Source organism: Eurosta solidaginis, chromosome 3 (genome assembly GCF_040869045.1).
Source record: "Eurosta solidaginis isolate ZX-2024a chromosome 3, ASM4086904v1, whole genome shotgun sequence".
NCBI lineage: Eukaryota > Metazoa > Arthropoda > Insecta > Diptera > Tephritidae > Eurosta > Eurosta solidaginis.
Window position 1 is genome coordinate 289,163,331 of NC_090321.1, and position 19,115 is coordinate 289,182,445.

Genomic DNA, 19,115 nt, shown 5'->3' on the forward strand with positions numbered 1-19,115 from the left:
ATAAACATGAAAGCATTTACCAAGGACCATATATAGTCACAAAAATTGATGGAGTTAATGTTTCGGTTTTTGATGAAGTAAATAAAAAGGAAAAAACCGTTCACAAAAACCGAATCAATAAGGTAAACTGAAAATTTTTTTCGCATACAAATTTACAAACTAGCTTGTAACTAATTTTAAATTGTCATTACTCTGTTAGTGAAGCATGAAATCTCTAATTAAAATTTATATTAATATACGAAAACAAAAAAATTTTTTTCAATTTGCATGTAAATAAAATCAAAAATTAAAATGCACGCACTATTTGTAATAAATATATATAATACATTAATTTAGTGCAATAGAAATTAGAAAACAAATTACATGTAAGTAATTAAATTAATATTAACTAAATTTCATATTGAAAGGAAAAAATTGTTCTGATTGAACGAATGAGAAAAAAGGGGAGGAACACCCTAATATCATACATTCATTCAACCAAAACAATTTGAAAGTCAGAGAACAAGAAGAATATGACAAATCTGATCAACTTGTCAGATTCTTCTTTTTCTAAGGAAGGGTGGTATAACCGCACTGCGTTTGCCCGCTTTACGCAACAAAATGCACCCCTGCGTGCAAGTGGCCACGCCGTCAGCTGTTGCTGAAAAGCAATGCCAATTGCACTCAGCAGCGACAATTGCCTTCAGCTATAGGAAAAATGGCAACGCAGCGTGGGCATACATTCAGTTTAGATAGACAAGCGGCAAATTAGGACATGGAAATAAAAAGTAAGAAGAGTGTCAAGAAATTAAAGTGAGAGTTAAGTAGAATAAAGAAACTAAAACGTGTGTCGAACAAATTATTGCAAATAAAGAAAAACAATTAAACTTTAAACCTAGTTTTGAACAAACATTTATTTAAAAAAAAGAAAAGTAAAAAGGAAACGAACGTAAGTGAGTGTAAGTGTGTGTAGGGTGGAGCACATTTTTTTTGGTGTCCAAAATGGACGCCTTTTAATTTGATCCTGGCATCGACCGCAGGGACAATGTCTTAGAACGTCAAGGCCTATCTGTCCGGTCAGGCGATGCAAACCTAGAAATCATCAACATCTACATCCCTCCTGCGACCTGTTGCCCCAGTGGATACCTCCCTAATATCAGGGCCTTACTCACTGGCAACAGTCGCATTATCTTAGGCGATTTCAATGCCCATCATGATCTATGGCATTCAAACTTGCGGTCGGACAGTAGGGGTGAGATGTTGGCGGATCAAATAGAAGAAATGACGTTCTGCACAATAAACGGAGACGCCCCCACACGTATGGTAGGAAGCTGTCACAGCTCGCCAGATATCTCAATCGTGAGCGCAGAACTCGTAAGCTGCGTCAACTGGCAGCCGATGGTAACACTGGCATCCGACCACCTGCCCATACTTATTTCGCTTGAGCGTACCGCCGACTTCATAGTCACTGAAAAACGCACTTTCATAAACTTCAAAAAAGGAAAGTGGGAAGAATATAAATCCTTTACAGACAACCGCTTTGCTGCCCTCCCTATCCCGACTGATGCCCGCCAAGGGGAGCGTGCCTTCCGCAAGGTCATTGAATCCGCCTCGGCACATTTCATTCCCGCCGGGAGAATTTCCGAAATCCGGCCCCACTTCCCGGCGGAGGCCGCAAACTTAGCGAGAGAACGTGACCTTATAAGACAGCTTGATCCAGGCGACCCCCAAATAAGGGATATAAACCAACGCATCAGATTGCTTGTGGATGAACACAAGCGGGCAAAATGGAAGGAGCACCTAAGAGGTTGTAACCTCTCTACCGGTGTGGGTAAACTTTGGTCCACCGTAAAGTCCCTATCGAATCCGACTAAGCACAAAGACAAAGTTTCCATCGCCTTTGGAGACAAAGTGCTGTCGGATGCGAAAAAATGCGCGAGCGCTTTCTGCCGACAATATATAATGCATTCTACGGTCGACAAAGATAGACGGAGGGCCAACAGACACGCACATAAACACAAATTCAGCGCGTCACTAATCACCATCACCGCTAAAGAGGTTGAGGACGCCATTGGTCGCGCTAAACCATCCAAAGCAGTGGGCCCAGACGGCATAGCCATGCCGATGCTTAAAAGCCCTGGGAAAGAGGGTTTCAAATATTTAGCGCATGTCTTCAACCTGTCTCTTTCCACCTTTTTCATACCCGAGAAATGGAAAATGGTTAAGGTGGTCCCGCTACTAAAGCCTGGTAAATCAGCTAACATAGGAGAGTCGTATCGTCCGATTTCTCTCCTATCGCCAGTAGCAAAGACGCTTGAAGCCATTTTGCTCCCTTATTTTCAAGCAAATTTGCAGCTAGCTCATCAGCATGGCTTCAGAAAACTCCATAGCACTACCACCGCGCTAAATGCCATTAGCACCCAGATAAATTGCGGTTTAAATCAAAACCCCCACCATAGAACAGTACTCGTAGCGCTAGACCTATCAAAAGCTTTTTATACGGTCAACGAAGGCTCGTTACTGCAAGACCTGGAAGTGTCTACCCTTCCCCCATGTCTTAAAAGGTGGACCGCAAATTATCTGGGTGGTCGGCAGGCATCGGTGCAATTTAGAAACGAAACATCAAAACCAAGGAGAATTAAACAAGGGTGGTGTCCTATCCCTACTTTTGTTTAATTTCTACATATCTAAGTTACCTTCACCACCGGAAGGAGTCACAATCGTTTCCTACGCCGATGACTGCACAATAATGGCCACAGGCCCAGGCCCACAGATCGATGAGCTATGCAATAAAATAAACGGCTACATCCCTGATCTCTCCAGTTTTTTCGCCTCGCGAAACCTGGCATTATCACCGACTAAATCTCCCGCGACCTTATTTACAACATGGACGTCCCAAATGTCGACCATTTTGAACATCCACGTCGATGGCACGCTACCGACTGTCCTACACCCCAAAATCTTGGGTGTGACGTTTGATCAGGATCTACATTTTGGTGAGCACGCCGCCGCAATTGTTCCGAGAATTCAGAGCCGTAAACAAATCCTCAAATCCCTCGCTGGCAGTACCTGGGGAAAAGATAAAGAAACGCTCATGACCACATACAAAGCAATTAGCCAGCCGATTACGTGCTACGCGTCGCCCATATGGTCGCCAAGCCTAAAAATTACCCACTGGAAGAAGCTACAGGCCTGCCAAAATACTGTTCTCAGAATTTCCACGGGCTGTCTTCTTATGTCCCCAGAACACCATCTGCATAATGAGGCGAAAATACTCTCCATCTGGGAGAGAAATGAGATGCTGACCAAACAGTTCCTGTTGAATACCCAGAAACCTGAGCATCCCAACAGACATCTGATTGATGAACCAGCACCTCCTAGGGGCTTAAGGAGTCATCTCCGTAACATTTTGAGGAAATACGGCACTTGAGAACCCAACCGTATGAAGCGAAAAAACACAAGCAGGTCCTTGGTGTTCGGTGAATCCAGTACTCAAAGAAAAGTATCCAAAACTCGCGGAAGAGGAACGCATACTCCCCAGGGAAACGCGTGTCACTCTTGCTCAACTTCGTTCTGGATACTGTAACAGGTTAAACTCTTACCTATCCAGAATCAACCCCGACATACAAAATGTATGCCCCGCTTGCAATGTGTCCCCACATGACACCAACCATCTCTTTAATTGTAATGTGGAACCAACGGCTCTAACACCCCTTTCCTTATGGTCCACCCGTGTTGAAACAGCAAGTTTCCTTGGACTCCCGTTAGAGGATATTGATGACAATTTGTGATCGTTCGCGGCTGTTAGGTGGGGCGAAGCACTGCTACAACAACAACAAAAAAGGGTTTGTCCCCAAAATTTCAGTGTAACTGGGACGGCATATACAAAGTTGTAAAACGGATCAACGATGCAGGTGACCGCATACAAATCATTGGCAAACTACGAAACAAAATGAAAATGGTTCATTTGTAGGATAGCAGCGTTTAGATCGGAAAACTTGTCTAATCGGGACGATTAGACTTGGGTGGAGGGCAGTGTGGCGAATATTAGTATCATTATGATGTCAGCAAAAAATAATCACAACAACAAAAAAAGCAAGCAGCCACACTTATGTACAAGGCAACGAAGACTATTCCACACACATAATCAGCAGCTCGAAGCGAAGAGATTATTTCACATACACATACATATGTATGTAGTCAGCAGAAAAGAGCAGAAGCTGTTGCTCACACATTCACACGCATATAGCTAGAAGAAAAATATATACTACAGATATAAATGTATATAGCTAAATAACCAAGCATGAGATACAACTGTTCTAGAAGGCATGTTCGTGAAATGACTAGACTTTAGGAGAAATGGGCGAACAAGGTAACCGAGAGTATAAAACAGCGCAAGCTGAGGAATCAGTACTCAGTTTGATTTAAACACGCTATTAGTGAAGTATAATTGTAATTGTGAAGCACTCCCAAAGTAGTCTAATAAAGACCATCTTGTAATACTGAATATTTTAGACAGTTCAGCGATTCTAACGTTAGCAGAAGGTAATAATTATCAGGAATTTCACAGAATTCGTTACAATATTGATGTATTCAAACTTTATTATAAATAGATCAGTTATATTAGATAATTATTTCAAAAAACCTACAGTTGTTCTCCTTTTGGAACCAACACGTTCCTCTTCAATCCTCAATGCTTTAAGTAATTCCTTATTTAAATCTTCAGCCGCAGATAAACCAAGCAGTATGCAGTTATGCATGGTATCCTTATGTAATGATCCTTCCCCTATCGTATGAACATTTGACATAAAACCTATAGTTATATAAATAAAAAAATAATATCACAGCATTTAAACTTGTACAATATTGTATATACCATATGTGTAATACCTCTACATTGATAATAACCAGAGATGATTACTTTAGAAATAAAATTATAATGGTAGTGGTGGAGGTCTCAATTTGTCGCCAACATACCATGCAATACAATCTATTTCATCCCAACATCAGCCACAAAAACATAGAAAGAAATGTCATAACTATCCGGTCAGGCTATGTTAACTTTGAAATAATGAACATCTATATTTCTCCTGGTACCTGATGTCAGAGAGGCTATGGCCCTGATATCAATGCGCTGCTCAGTGGTGAAAACCGTATTATTTTTCGACCTCTGGCATTCCAGCCTGCCAGGCAGCAGCAGGGGCAGGGAACTAACAAAGCAAACTCACTAACATAGTAACTCTCATACCCGACTAAGCACAATAACATAATATCTATCGGCTTCGCTTCCCAAGGCAGCAGGTTCTATGTACCGGAGCTACTCGGGATTTTTCCCGATCAAGGGCTGTTATTTTAGTGTATTACCATTTATTTATTTATTTATTTGTTGCGTACCTCCCACAATATTCATCCTCCCATCAGATCTTTGCAGCGGGACTGCTCCATATTCTCCTGCTCCGGGAGGGTATTGAACCCAACCCCACAGTAAAGTGGCATCGAGCGAGCTCCTCCTGACTATTGAGGAGGGACGTTTGATGTGGCGCTGATACATGACCCATGGCTCTGATCTGGAGGAAAGGTTTCTGGGCTCAGCGCTCGCGAATTCAGCGTTTATTACGCAAAGACGGAGAGCAGGGTTAGAGCTGCAGCCATTGTAAGGAAACACCTATACTCGTGCATGCTATCTAACTTCAGCACCGAAGACCTAGCGGTAGTCGCAATAGAAGGCATCCTGCTACATGGCACATGACGTGGAAGCCCCATCAGAGGAGTTCAAAAGGCTGGTGGATCAAGAAGGGTGAAGAGAACGGCTTGTCATAGGCGCGGATGCGAATTAGCATCACAGCGTATGGGGAGGCTACGATATTAATGATAGAGGCGAGTCCTTTTTTTGTTGCATACTACAGAGTTGTCTACATGTGGCCAATAGGGGTTGCGTGCCTCCATATGCTGGTCAAGCAATGTGCTTGATATCATTTATATCTATTGAGCTCTGAGCAGGATATATCGGGGTATGAATGGAGAGTCCTTGACAAGTTATCATTCTCAGACCATGCATATATCAGCTTCAGAATCCCCCTAAAGAGGGCTGGTACAAATTTCATAAATGTGTATCAGGAAGATTGGAAGTTGCCGCCGTAGGGGAGTTGGAGGAGTGCAACAACTTCTTATCAAAGGAGCTGACAACTGCGTACAACAGAGCTTGTCCTCTGAGAAGATTCAAGGGGAAAGCAAAGCCACCATGGTGTAGTAAGGAGCTGAATCTTCTTAGAGGGCTGGTAAAAAAGATATTTAAGTTAGCAGACGTTCCGGAAAGTGAGGAGTGCTGGGACGAATACAGTTGAGGATCTATAAACGTGAAATCCAACAGGTCAAAGCGGGTTTCATGGAAGAATTTCTGTGCCGACATATAATCCTTCAGCGAAACGGCGAGACTGATGAAAGTCCCATCTAAAGGAGATCCAGTCCAGGGACTGAGCATCCCAACAGACATCTGATTGATGAACCAGCACCTCCTAGGGGCTTAAGGAGTCATCTCCGTAACATTTTGAGGAAATACGGCACTTGAGAACCCAACCGTATGAAGCGAAAAAACACAAGCAGGTCCTTGGTGTCCGGTGAATCCAGTACTCAAAGAAAAGTATCCAAAACTCGCGGAAGAGGAACGCATACTCCCCAGGGAAACGCGTGTCACTCTTGCTCAACTTCGTTCTGGATACTGTAACAGGTTAAACTCTTACCTATCCAAAATCAACCCCGACATACAAAATGTATGCCCCGCTTGCAATGTGTCCCCACATGACACCAACCATCTCTTTAATTGTAATGTGGAACCAACGGCTCTAACACCCCTTTCCTTATGGTCCACCCGTGTTGAAACAGCAAGTTTCCTTGGACTCCCGTTAGAGGATATTGATGACAATTTGTGATCGGTCGCGGCTGTTAGGTGGGGCGAAGCACTGCTACAACAACAACAAAAAAGGGTTTGTCCCCAAAATTTCAGTGTAACTGGGACGGCATATACAAAGTTGTAAAACGGATCAACGATGCAGGTGACCGCATACAAATCATTGGCAAACTACGAAACAAAATGAAAATGGTTCATTTGTAGGATAGCAGCGTTTAGATCGGAAAACTTGTCTAATCGGGACGATTAGACTTGGGTGGAGGGCAGTGTGGCGAATATTAGTATCATTATGATGTCAGCAAAAAATAATCACAACAACAAAAAAAGCAAGCAGCCACACTTATGTACAAGGCAACGAAGACTATTCCACACACATAATCAGCAGCTCGAAGCGAAGAGATTATTTCACATACACATACATATGTATGTAGTCAGCAGAAAAGAGCAGAAGCTGTTGCTCACACATTCACACGCATATAGCTAGAAGAAAAATATATACTACAGATATAAATGTATATAGCTAAATAACCAAGCATGAGATACAACTGTTCTAGAAGGCATGTTCGTGAAATGACTAGACTTTAGGAGAAATGGGCGAACAAGGTAACCGAGAGTATAAAACAGCGCAAGCTGAGGAATCAGTACTCAGTTTGATTTAAACACGCTATTAGTGAAGTATAATTGTAATTGTGAAGCACTCCCAAAGTAGTCTAATAAAGACCATCTTGTAATACTGAATATTTTAGACAGTTCAGCGATTCTAACGTTAGCAGAAGGTAATAATTATCAGGAATTTCACAGAATTCGTTACAATATTGATGTATTCAAACTTTATTATAAATAGATCAGTTATATTAGATAATTATTTCAAAAAACCTACAGTTGTTCTCCTTTTGGAACCAACACGTTCCTCTTCAATCCTCAATGCTTTAAGTAATTCCTTATTTAAATCTTCAGCCGCAGATAAACCAAGCAGTATGCAGTTATGCATGGTATCCTTATGTAATGATCCTTCCCCTATCGTATGAACATTTGACATAAAACCTATAGTTATATAAATAAAAAAATAATATCACAGCATTTAAACTTGTACAATATTGTATATACCATATGTGTAATACCTCTACATTGATAATAACCAGAGATGATTACTTTAGAAATAAAATTATAATGGTAGTGGTGGAGGTCTCAATTTGTCGCCAACATACCATGCAATACAATCTATTTCATCCCAACATCAGCCACAAAAACATAGAAAGAAATGTCATAACTATCCGGTCAGGCTATGTTAACTTTGAAATAATGAACATCTATATTTCTCCTGGTACCTGATGTCAGAGAGGCTATGGCCCTGATATCAATGCGCTGCTCAGTGGTGAAAACCGTATTATTTTTCGACCTCTGGCATTCCAGCCTGCCAGGCAGCAGCAGGGGCAGGGAACTAACAAAGCAAACTCACTAACATAGTAACTCTCATACCCGACTAAGCACAATAACATAATATCTATCGGCTTCGCTTCCCAAGGCAGCAGGTTCTATGCACCGGAGCTACTCGGGATTTTTCCCGACCAAGGGCTGTTATTTTAGTGTATTACCATTTATTTATTTATTTATTTGTTGCGTACCTCCCACAATATTCATCCTCCCATCAGATCTTTGCAGCGGGACTGCTCCATATTCTCCTGCTCCGGGAGGGTATTGAACCCAACCCCACAGTAAAGTGGCATCGAGCGAGCTCCTCCTGACTATTGAGGAGGGACGTTTGATGTGGCGCTGATACATGACCCATGGCTCTGATCTGGAGGAAAGGTTTCTGGGCTCAGCGCTCGCGAATTCAGCGTTTATTACGCAAAGACGGAGAGCAGGGTTAGAGCTGCAGCCATTGTAAGGAAACACCTATACTCGTGCATGCTATCTAACTTCAGCACCGAAGACCTAGCGGTAGTCGCAATAGAAGGCATCCTGCTACATGGCACATGACGTGGAAGCCCCATCAGAGGAGTTCAAAAGGCTGGTGGATCAAGAAGGGTGAAGAGAACGGCTTGTCATAGGCGCGGATGCGAATTAGCATCACAGCGTATGGGGAGGCTACGATATTAATGATAGAGGCGAGTCCTTTTTTTGTTGCATACTACAGAGTTGTCTACATGTGGCCAATAGGGGTTGCGTGCCTCCATATGCTGGTCAAGCAATGTGCTTGATATCATTTATATCTATTGAGCTCTGAGCAGGATATATCGGGGTATGAATGGAGAGTCCTTGACAAGTTATCATTCTCAGACCATGCATATATCAGCTTCAGAATCCCCCTAAAGAGGGCTGGTACAAATTTCATAAATGTGTATCAGGAAGATTGGAAGTTGCCGCCGTAGGGGAGTTGGAGGAGTGCAACAACTTCTTATCAAAGGAGCTGACAACTGCGTACAACAGAGCTTGTCCTCTGAGAAGATTCAAGGGGAAAGCAAAGCCACCATGGTGTAGTAAGGAGCTGAATCTTCTTAGAGGGCTGGTAAAAAAGATATTTAAGTTAGCAGACGTTCCGGAAAGTGAGGAGTGCTGGGACGAATACAGTTGAGGATCTATAAACGTGAAATCCAACAGGTCAAAGCGGGTTTCATGGAAGAATTTCTGTGCCGACATATAATCCTTCAGCGAAACGGCGAGACTGATGAAAGTCCCATCTAAAGGAGATCCAGTCCAGGGACTGATAAAAAAGGACGACGGGGAATGATCACACAGTAGAGAAGAGTCCCTTGATGCACTACTTAACACACAATTCCCATAAGCAGAGGATGCGGAAGAGTTATGTAACCACGTCTACAGTCCTAATACGGAGCGAGAGGTACCAGGATTGGTGACAAATACCAAAATTGAATGGGCAATAAAAACGTTTGCTATGTTCAAATCTCCGGGCCCAGATGGGATATTCCCTGCTTTGCTGCCGATGGCCGGTGGAACAATTATAGAATACTAAGAATAACCTTTGAGGGTTGCAAAAAACTGAACCACGTCCCGAAATCTTGGAAAACGGGTCGAGTACCGAAAGCGAGAAAAGCCAGATAGATGTGTATATAAAATCAAAAATGAACGAAGAATTATTCTCTTCAACACAATATGCAAAAGGCAAGTCAGCCGATACTGCATTGCATAGGGTGGTTATGAATATCGAGAAGGCCCTGGAACACTAGGTGTTTTTCTGAACATTGCAGGAGCTCTCAAAGTATATACAAGAAAAATATAAAATAATTATTTATAAATCTATTATTGAACCACATTTTGTGTATTGCCCATCGATATTATTCATAATAGCGGACAAAAAAATTGATAAGCTACAAAAGCTTCAAAATAGATGTATGAGGTTTATTCTTAAAAACCGTAGAGATGCTAGAACGGCTGATATGTTAAAAAAGTTGAACTGGTTGAGTGTCAAGCAAAAATTTATTTTCATACCATGAAATTGATATTTAATATAAAACATGGAAATGTACCTGAATATTTAAGTAGTAACGTAGTTCTAGTGGAGCAAACACACAATATAAATACTAGAAATAGACATAATTTTAAATTGCCATTTTTTCGAACAGAAATAGATAAGCAAAACATATTTTACAAAGGCCTAAAGGGTTACAACGAGCTCCCATTGGAAAATAAAAACTGCAATGAAATCTTAGTTTTTAAGGCAAAATTATATGAATTTTGTAAAACTCTTCTTATAAGAAAGAATAGTACTATTTGTATCTTGAATTAGGCTTTAAGCCGTAATAAATAAATAACTAACTAACTAACAATGTCTCGAAAAGAGCAATCATGGACAGTATAAACTCGACTGAAGTTCAACCAGCTTTTGCAAATTTGAGCGGTTCCATGTTAAGCTGCAGAATGATCACATCGCAGTGGGGTCTGTGCGAGGCAACAAATCTGTAAACAAAGGAACGCCCCAGGGTGGGGTTTTATCACCAATGTTGTGGACGCTGGTTTTAAACCAATTGCTTAGGCGGTTCTAGGGAGGACCAGTCAAACTTACGACATATGCAGACGACGTTTCTGTCATTTTAAGCGGCAGATGCCTAACAATTATCAGCTGTCGGATGGATCGGGTACTTCGGGATGTACATGCCTGGGCATCTGGAGTCGGGTTAACTTCCAACACGGAAAAAGCGATTTAGTATTATTTACTAAGAAGTATAAGGTTCTTAATTGGACTAAGCCTTAGCTTGGAGGGGTAACGCTGCAAGAAAAATAAAGCACAAAGTATCTAGGAGTTATACTAGATAGTAAGTTTCGTGGAAACTCTATGTGGAAAAGAGAGCGAAGAAAGCCTCCGCACTCTATGCATGCAAGAGGATGCTAGGGGATTCAAGGGGTTGTGTAGCGCAATATATAGCTTCTCCAACCCAATTGTCAACCTCACCTTCGAGCGGCGAATCCCGTTTCACTAACAGACGAGGCTCTGGCGACCCCAAGCTCCTCATGAAACTTGGGGGGTGGGGAGGGAGGGATGGCCTGAAGGTTTAATGTGGCCATATAAATCGTTCCCGAGATGGTCGGGCCAGCACCTTAATGGTGCTGTGTTACCGGAGCGTATCGGATCTGTATCCGACAAAGGACCATCACATCGATAACACTCCCCAAAGCCTTCGGGGAGTAACCTAATCGCTACAACAACAACAACAAGAGGATGCTAGGATGCACGTGGGGCCTATCACCCAAACTCTCTAATTGGGTATTTACGGCAATTGTCAAACCCATACTTTACTATGGGGTTCTTGTTTGGTGGACAGCCACACAAAAAAGTACGTATACCAAAAAACTTGAGAGGGTATGCAGAGTATCAATGACTAGCATAACGCGAGCCTTAAAAACTAGCCTGACAGCAGCATTGCATGCCACTCTACACATACCGCCTGCAGACATAACGGCCAAAAACATCGCGTTAGCAATTGCAAAAAGGCTTAAGGCCTAGGGGCAGCTTGAGTGCAGGCCTTATGGCCACAGCAGTATAGCGCCATCTTATATCGGGCAAACGGAATATATGGTCCCGTGCCTGATCTTCGAAAAAGATCAATATCTCTGAGGGTTGGTGCCGGGGTGCAGAAATGATAGAACATAATATACACGTGTATACGGATGGTTCCAAATTAATGGAAGGATTGGGTCTGCAGTGTTTTTCAGGCGGAAATTATAGCAATGAAAGCAGCAGAAATTCTGGAGGAAACGTGCTTAAGCTGCGGTCACGTCAATATATATATTGATAGTCAGGCTGCGATTAAGGCAATAATCTCACACAGTACTTCATCAAGAAGTATTCTGGAATGCAAAGATGCATTGGAAACGCCGAACCATACATCTTTACTGGGTTCCCGGTCATAAAGGGATGGAAGGTAACGAAATGGCCGATGAGTTGGCAAAGGAGGGTGCAACACTCGCCGAGTCTACGATTGACGTCCCAATCCGTTTGGGAGAAATCAAAAGGAGACAGGAGTTGCATATGATCCATCAAGCAGGAAAGGCGTGGACAAAAGCGTGGGGCTACAAAATTTCTAAGATCATGTGCAAAGCCTACGATATTAGACTCACAAAGTGGCTCATATCTCTGAAGAGAGAAGACAGTCTTCTGGCGTCACATGCTCATAAGTTAGGTCTTGTCTACAAAATTTCTAAGATCATGTGCAAAGCCTACGATATTAGACTCACAAAGTGGCTCATATCTCTGAAGAGAGAAGACAGTCTTCTGGCGTCACATGCTCATAAGTTAGGTCTTGTCAGTAACAGCAAGTGTAGGAAGTGTGAGATGCAGGAAGAAACGGTTGAGCACGTACTGTATTCATGTCCTCCGCTTGCCAGGTCAAGACACCAGCTATTAAGGGCGGTAGGTAGGTTGCTAGGTGAAATGGCTGCGACCCTGGTCGCCCAAGTAGCTATTTAAAGCCGTTTTGATGCCATGCAACTTGTCTAAAACCTACGGAATGTTACGGTCAATGTATTACAACCAGCCAGAGTTGTTGATAAAATAAGAATATTCGGGAATGCTATCACAGATAAACCTCTGAGGTCTTCTAGAAACGGGGTTCCATGGAACCTTAGTCGGGCTCTAGCTAGAGCCGGGCATTTACACATAAAGTGTTCTACTGTCTCCCTGGCATTTTGATCTTTGCAGCTCCTGCAGTAGTCGTTATACAGAATAGCCATCTTTTCCGCATGCGTACCTACTTAGGGGCGGCAGAGTTGCCAGATCTGGAGGCAGCAATTAAGCTGAGTCGTAGAAAACTGCTATTATTTGCCAAGAGGGCGGAGTTATTCTATAACATATGTCCTGGCACCTGATTGGGGTTCTTCCGTTTGGTCGTTAAAAAAATTCTGGTAACACTATGGACACATTCAGTCCATGTGAGGTCTTTATTGACCGGCCAGTTCAACCTAACCTAACCTAACCTTCCACAAATTTTCATCCTCCCAGCAGATCCTTGCAGCGGGACCGCTCCATATTCTCTTGCTCCGGGATGGTATTGAGCCCAATCCGAGGCCAGTTCCTGATCCCGGTCCAGAGAAACGGTTTTGCTGCGTGTGCCGGACCAGTACCCGATCCTGGTCCAGAGAAATGGTTTTGCTGCGTGTGCCGGAAACGAATATTTTTAGGACGATCACACTCTTGCCAGTGTGTCACGTGTACGGGATGGCATCACACGGGATGTTCTGGGCTAGATCCCAACACTCGTCGACCCCGTCATTTTTACAAATATTTTGTGGCACCTTGCTGTTCACGCCCAAAAGGCGTCCCGTTGTTTGCGCCTTGGCCGGTGCCACCTTCCTAGATGTTCTGGTCTCAGCGACGGCAACCCCCGACGGGTGTCATCGGGCCAGCTCCTGCAGTAGTCGTTATACAGAATAGCCATCTTTTCCGCATGCGTACCTACTTAGGGGCGGCAGAGTTGCCAGATCTGGAGGCAGCAATTAAGCTGAGTCGTAGAAAACTGCTATTATTTGCCAAGAGGACGGAGTTATTCTATAAGATATGTCCTGGCACCTGATTGGGGTTCTTCCGTTTGGTCGTTAAAAAAATTCTGGTAACACTATGGACACATTCAGTCCATGTGAGGTCTTTATAGACCGGCCAGTTCAACCTAACCTAACCTTCCACAAATTTTCATCCTCCCAGCAGATCCTTGCAGCGGGACCGCTCCATATTCTCTTGCTCCGGGATGGTATTGAACCCAATCCGAGGCCAGTTCCTGATCCCGGTCCGGAGAAACGGTTTTGCTGCGTGTGCCGGACCAGTACCCGATCCTGGTCCAGAGAAATGGTTTTGCTGCGTGTGCCGGAAACGAATATTTTTAGGACGATCACACTCTTGCCAGTGTGTCACGTGTAAGGGATGGCATCACACGGGATGTTCTGGGCTAGATCCCAACACTCGTCGACCCCGTCATTTTTACAAATATTTTGTGGCACCTTGCTGTTCACGCCCAAAAGGCGTCCCGTTGTTTGCGCCTTGGCCGGTGCCACTTTCCTAGATGTTCTGGTCTCAGCGACGGCAACCCCCGACGGGTGTCATCGGGCCATGTTTCGAGATGCTTGGCCAAGGACACCCAGTCTCAGGGCCCCCACTTGCGACCTAGCCTCCCTCAACCCTGGCGCAGCCAGCCGTCACTTGCCCCCAGAGCGACGACGTCTTCGCCGTTGCACTTAAAAATACTGTTGTTAAACTGAATGGGTTAACTGGGAAGAACATGGAGAAAGTCGATTTTATGAAGAGGCACAGCATTCGCATTGCTGCGATCCAGGAAACAAAACTGACGGCAAGATATGCTTTGCAGACATGCTCTGGGTACAAGGTCAATAGAAAAGATCGCGAGAGCGGAAATGGAGGCGGACTCGCATTTATCACCCACCACTCAGTGCAATATAATCTATTTGATCCCGACATCGGCTGTAGGGACAGCGTCCTGGAACGTCAAGACATATCGGTGCGACCCGGCAGACGTTGTTCTGCCCTAAATTTGGCCTATCTGCATACATTTTAATAAGCTTTTTCCGCCTGACTCTGCCCTCTCCCCTCTTCACTTTTTCCTAATTCTTTTATTCACTCCTCCCTCCGTCTTTTTCATCTATCTCCACCTTCGTCTCATTCTTTCTCTTTCTCAATCTCCTTCTCTCTTTTCTCTTCTCTCAATTTCTTCTCATTCTTCTGCATCCCTTATTGCCTGTCCCAGAGGGTGGTATGTATTTTATTCCAGTCCCAGTCCCAGTCCCACTCCGAGTCTCAGTCCCAGTCCTAGTCCTAATCCCAGTCCCAGTCCGTCTCTGGATAATATATTACTCTGTACTAAAGCACTCATCAACAGCTTTCATTTGATATCCATATTGTATAAACACTGTCTAGGCATTCACTGACCCACGTTTTGGCCTATATCTCGAGACTCTAGTCACCCAGGGGTATGAAAATTACCCTCTACTAAAGCAATCATCAACAGCTTTCATTTGTTATCCATATTCTATAAACACATTCTAGGGGTACTCGGGTCCACGTTTCGGCCTATATGTCGAGACCCTGTACGTCGATCGCAACCAAACCTATGTAGTAACCACCGCGTGAGGTTTACGCAACTTGTGTGAAAGTTTGAATAAAATCGACCGACGCAACTCTTCAAACACCGGCGAGCAACCAACACACATTTTAGCCTTTCTTTTTATATATATAGATTTTTATTTTTCACACTTCACTATAATATTAAAACGAAGTGCAGATTTTCGTTGCTTTTGAAATTCGGCTCAAAAATTGCACATGGAACAACTAAAGACTCTCCTGATTTAAAAAAAAATTTCATAGTACCCCTAAATCGTGGGCCCCCTCAGAAACCCCGGGCCCGGGGATTTTTATATATTAGGATTTATTTACTCATCTTGAAATGGTTACATTTCTTACAGACTAATGACATATATAGAGACTTACGCACTAATTTAATATTTGGTTAAGTAACAATTTAAAAGTATTTTCAGAGTAGGAGAAATCCAAAACTGAAGAATTTTAGAGCAAGATAAACTCTGGAAAGAGGAGCATTTGCAGCAAAGTTAGTTCTTGCCAACCCCACAAAAAAAATATGCATTATTTCTTAAGCATATATGTGGAATAGCAAAGAAAACACGTTCTAAAAGGTAGGGGCAATCAACAGCCCCACGTATTAAATTAAAAACAAATATTAGAGAGAGAAAAGTTCTCCTGCAGTTCCAGAGTCTTCAGATTGATAAGCAAACATTTGGATTCATAGGAAGGAAAAGGAAGATCAAAAATGGAGGGGACGTAGAGCGTACTTAATAAATACTTTTTGAGTTCTTTCAAGACGATAAATATGACAAGCATAAAACCGCTTCCCAAGACCGTCGGTGCTATGTACCGGAGCGACTCGGGATTTTTCCCGACGAAGGACTGCCATTTCAGTGTAACCCCATTTAATTTGTTGCGTCCCTCCCACAAATTGTCATTCCCAGCAGCTCCTTGCAGCGCGGCTGCTCCATATTCTCTTGCTCCGGGAAGATATCGAACCCAATCCGGGCCCGTCTCCTGATCCCGGTCCTGAGAAATGGTTTTGCTGCATCTGCCGGAAAAGAATCTTTTTAGGACGGTCATACTCTTGTCAGTGTGTCTGGTGTAAGGGATGGTTGCATCGGACAGGTTGTTCTGGGCTAGATCCTAAAACCAGACGTCCACGTAACTTTTATAAATCTTTTGTGGCTCCTTGCTGTTCACGCCATAGGACGTCCCGTAGTCTGCGCCTTAGCGCCCCCCCCCCCCCCCCCACTACCTTCCAGCAGCACCGTGATTGGCAGATGTCGCCGCTGTTTTTCATTTAACTCATACGGCGAAAGGCTAAGCAGCGACATCTATTTTTGAAAAAGTAGGTATATAAAAGGCCGCGTTGCCAACCTAAAAAGAAGTAATTAACAAATTATCTGGCTCACAAATTGAACCAGACTTCTATCTGGATTTATCTGGCTCAAATCGTTTTTGTTGCATTTACATGCAAAACTATTTATCTGGCTCAGGATTTTGCCACCGGATGATAGCTAACATGTATTCTATGCGCGTCCACTATCTATCACAACTGATTCACCTATATGTTATACACAGAAATACAACAGAGGGTTGTGTCTCCGCTTTTCGGTACACCCTGTAGCTGTAACTAGTTTTTTAACCACTGCCGCTAGATGGGTATCCTAAGCATTATCTAAGTGAGGATAGGCCTTTTTCTCATGCGCAAACTAAAAAAAACTGTAAAAAAAACACTGCTAATGTTTATAACAGTACTTCGCGAAATTTTGTATGAGAATGGGCAAGGCGTAATAAACTTCAATTGCCACGTCTGAAGTTCCTTCATATTTACAAACGCAACATCTTGGTTGATTGCGGCGATGTTATTGGAATGCATAAGCTTGTGTTAAACGCATCTACGTATATGAAAAATGTCATTGTGTCACTGCCTTAAGTACTTTTGTACTTGTGAAACCTTCACATTAGGGCGGGTCAAATTGTATGGGAAAAAAACTTCAGGTGCACATCCAGTTTCTGAACCTATGGGTCACACTGAGTAATATTGTCCATGGGACCATAGGTGTGAAATGAATATCGAGCCTCTCTAATTTTGTTAGAAAATTGGATATACAATTTGACCCGCCCCAATGCACATGGATGTATAAATGTTGTTCTAGTTCCCGTGAATTCATTAGGACAACGATATGCATACCGAAGTAATACCTGCAACACATAAGCAGTTTTTCATATAGATGAGTTTAACACATGCTTATGCATTATGAGTAGATTGGACATATTTTTATGGAGAATGGTAGAATGAGCCACACTGGCGCCATCTGATATTGAAAAGTAGCCGACTCCCCAATTTTGTTCCAAGCAAATCATAAGAAGAAGAATTTGAAATTTGCTTTGGCTAAGGGTGTTGGCACACGTTGCAAGTGAACTTACTTTTCCCACTGGTTGGTAAATTTTCTAACATTTTTCACAATTAAAACCTGCAATATAACAATCGAATACGACAAAAAATATGTTAGCAAAGTATTTTTGTTGTATAGGGAGAATGTTTATAACAGTGCTTCGCGGAATGTTGTATGTGAATAAGCAAGGCGAAATAAACTTTAATTGCCAAGTCTGAAGTTCCTTCATATTTACAAACGGAACATCTTGGTTGATTGTGGCGATGTTATTGGAATGCATAAGCTTGTGTTAAACGCATCTATATGAAAAATGTCATTGTGTCACCGCCTTAATACAAAGGGAGTAAAAGGGTGTGCATTCTCCATAAGAAACAACGGATCAGTTGAAATAAATTGTATACATACAGCAGTTATGAGTTTCACATGCAGGAACAAGTAAGGAAGGCTAAGTTCGGGTGTAACCGAACATTACATACTCAGTTGAGAGCTATGTAGACAAAATAAGGGAAAATCACCATGTAGGAAAAAGAACCTAGGGTAACCCTGGAATGTGTAGTTTGTACGATATGGGTATCAAATGAAAGGTGTTAATGAATATTTTAAAAGGGCATGGGCCTTAGTTCTATAGGTGGACCAGGGGTGACTCTAGAATTTGTTTGTACGATATGGGTATCAAAAGAAAGGTGTTAATGAGTTTTTTAAAAGGGCGTTGGCCTCAGTTCTATAGGTGGACGCCTTTTCGAGATATCGCCATAAAGGTGGGCCAGGGGTGACTCTAGAATTTGTATGTACGATATGGGTATCAAATGAAAGGTGTTAATGAGTATTTTAAAAGGGAGTGGGCCTTAGTTCTATAGGCGGACGAGTTTTCGAGATATCGCCATAAAGGTGGACCAGGGGTGACTCTAGAATTTGTTTGTACGACATGGGTATCAAATGAAAGGTATTAATGAGTATATTAAGAGGGAGTGGGCCTTAGTTCTATAGGTGGACGCCTTTTCGAGATATCGCCATAAAGGACCAGCGGTCACACTAGAATTTGTTTGTACGATATGGGTATCAAATGAAAGGTGTTAATGAGTATTTTAAAAGGGAGTGGGCCTTAGTTCTATAAGTGGACGCATTTTCCAGATATCGCCATAAAGGTGGACCAGGGGTGACTCTAGAATTTGTTTGTACGACATGGGTATCAAATGAAAGGTGTTAAGGAGTATTTTAAAAGGGAGTGGGCCTTAGCTCTATAGGTGGACGCCTTTTTGGGATATCGTTATAAAGGTGGACCAGG

The 19,115-nt window shown here is 42.8% G+C and overlaps 1 protein-coding gene across 5 annotated transcripts in view; it reads right to left on the bottom strand.

Moving 5' to 3' along the window:
- The window catches only part of Rrp42 (exosome complex component Rrp42), a 94,034-nt gene that overhangs the window by 57,734 nt on the left and 17,185 nt on the right, over nt 1-19,115 (bottom strand). For 2 of the 5 annotated variants that reach the window (XM_067777040.1, XM_067777039.1), the window contains exon 5: nt 7,690-7,930. The exons of the other annotated variants lie outside the window; for them this stretch is intronic. In XM_067777040.1, the coding sequence (XP_067633141.1) occupies nt 7,749-7,930 (182 nt within the window). In that variant the 3' untranslated portion in view covers nt 7,690-7,748. Of the gene's footprint in view, nt 1-7,689; nt 7,931-19,115 lie in introns of those variants that run through there. 5 annotated transcript variants of the gene reach the window in all.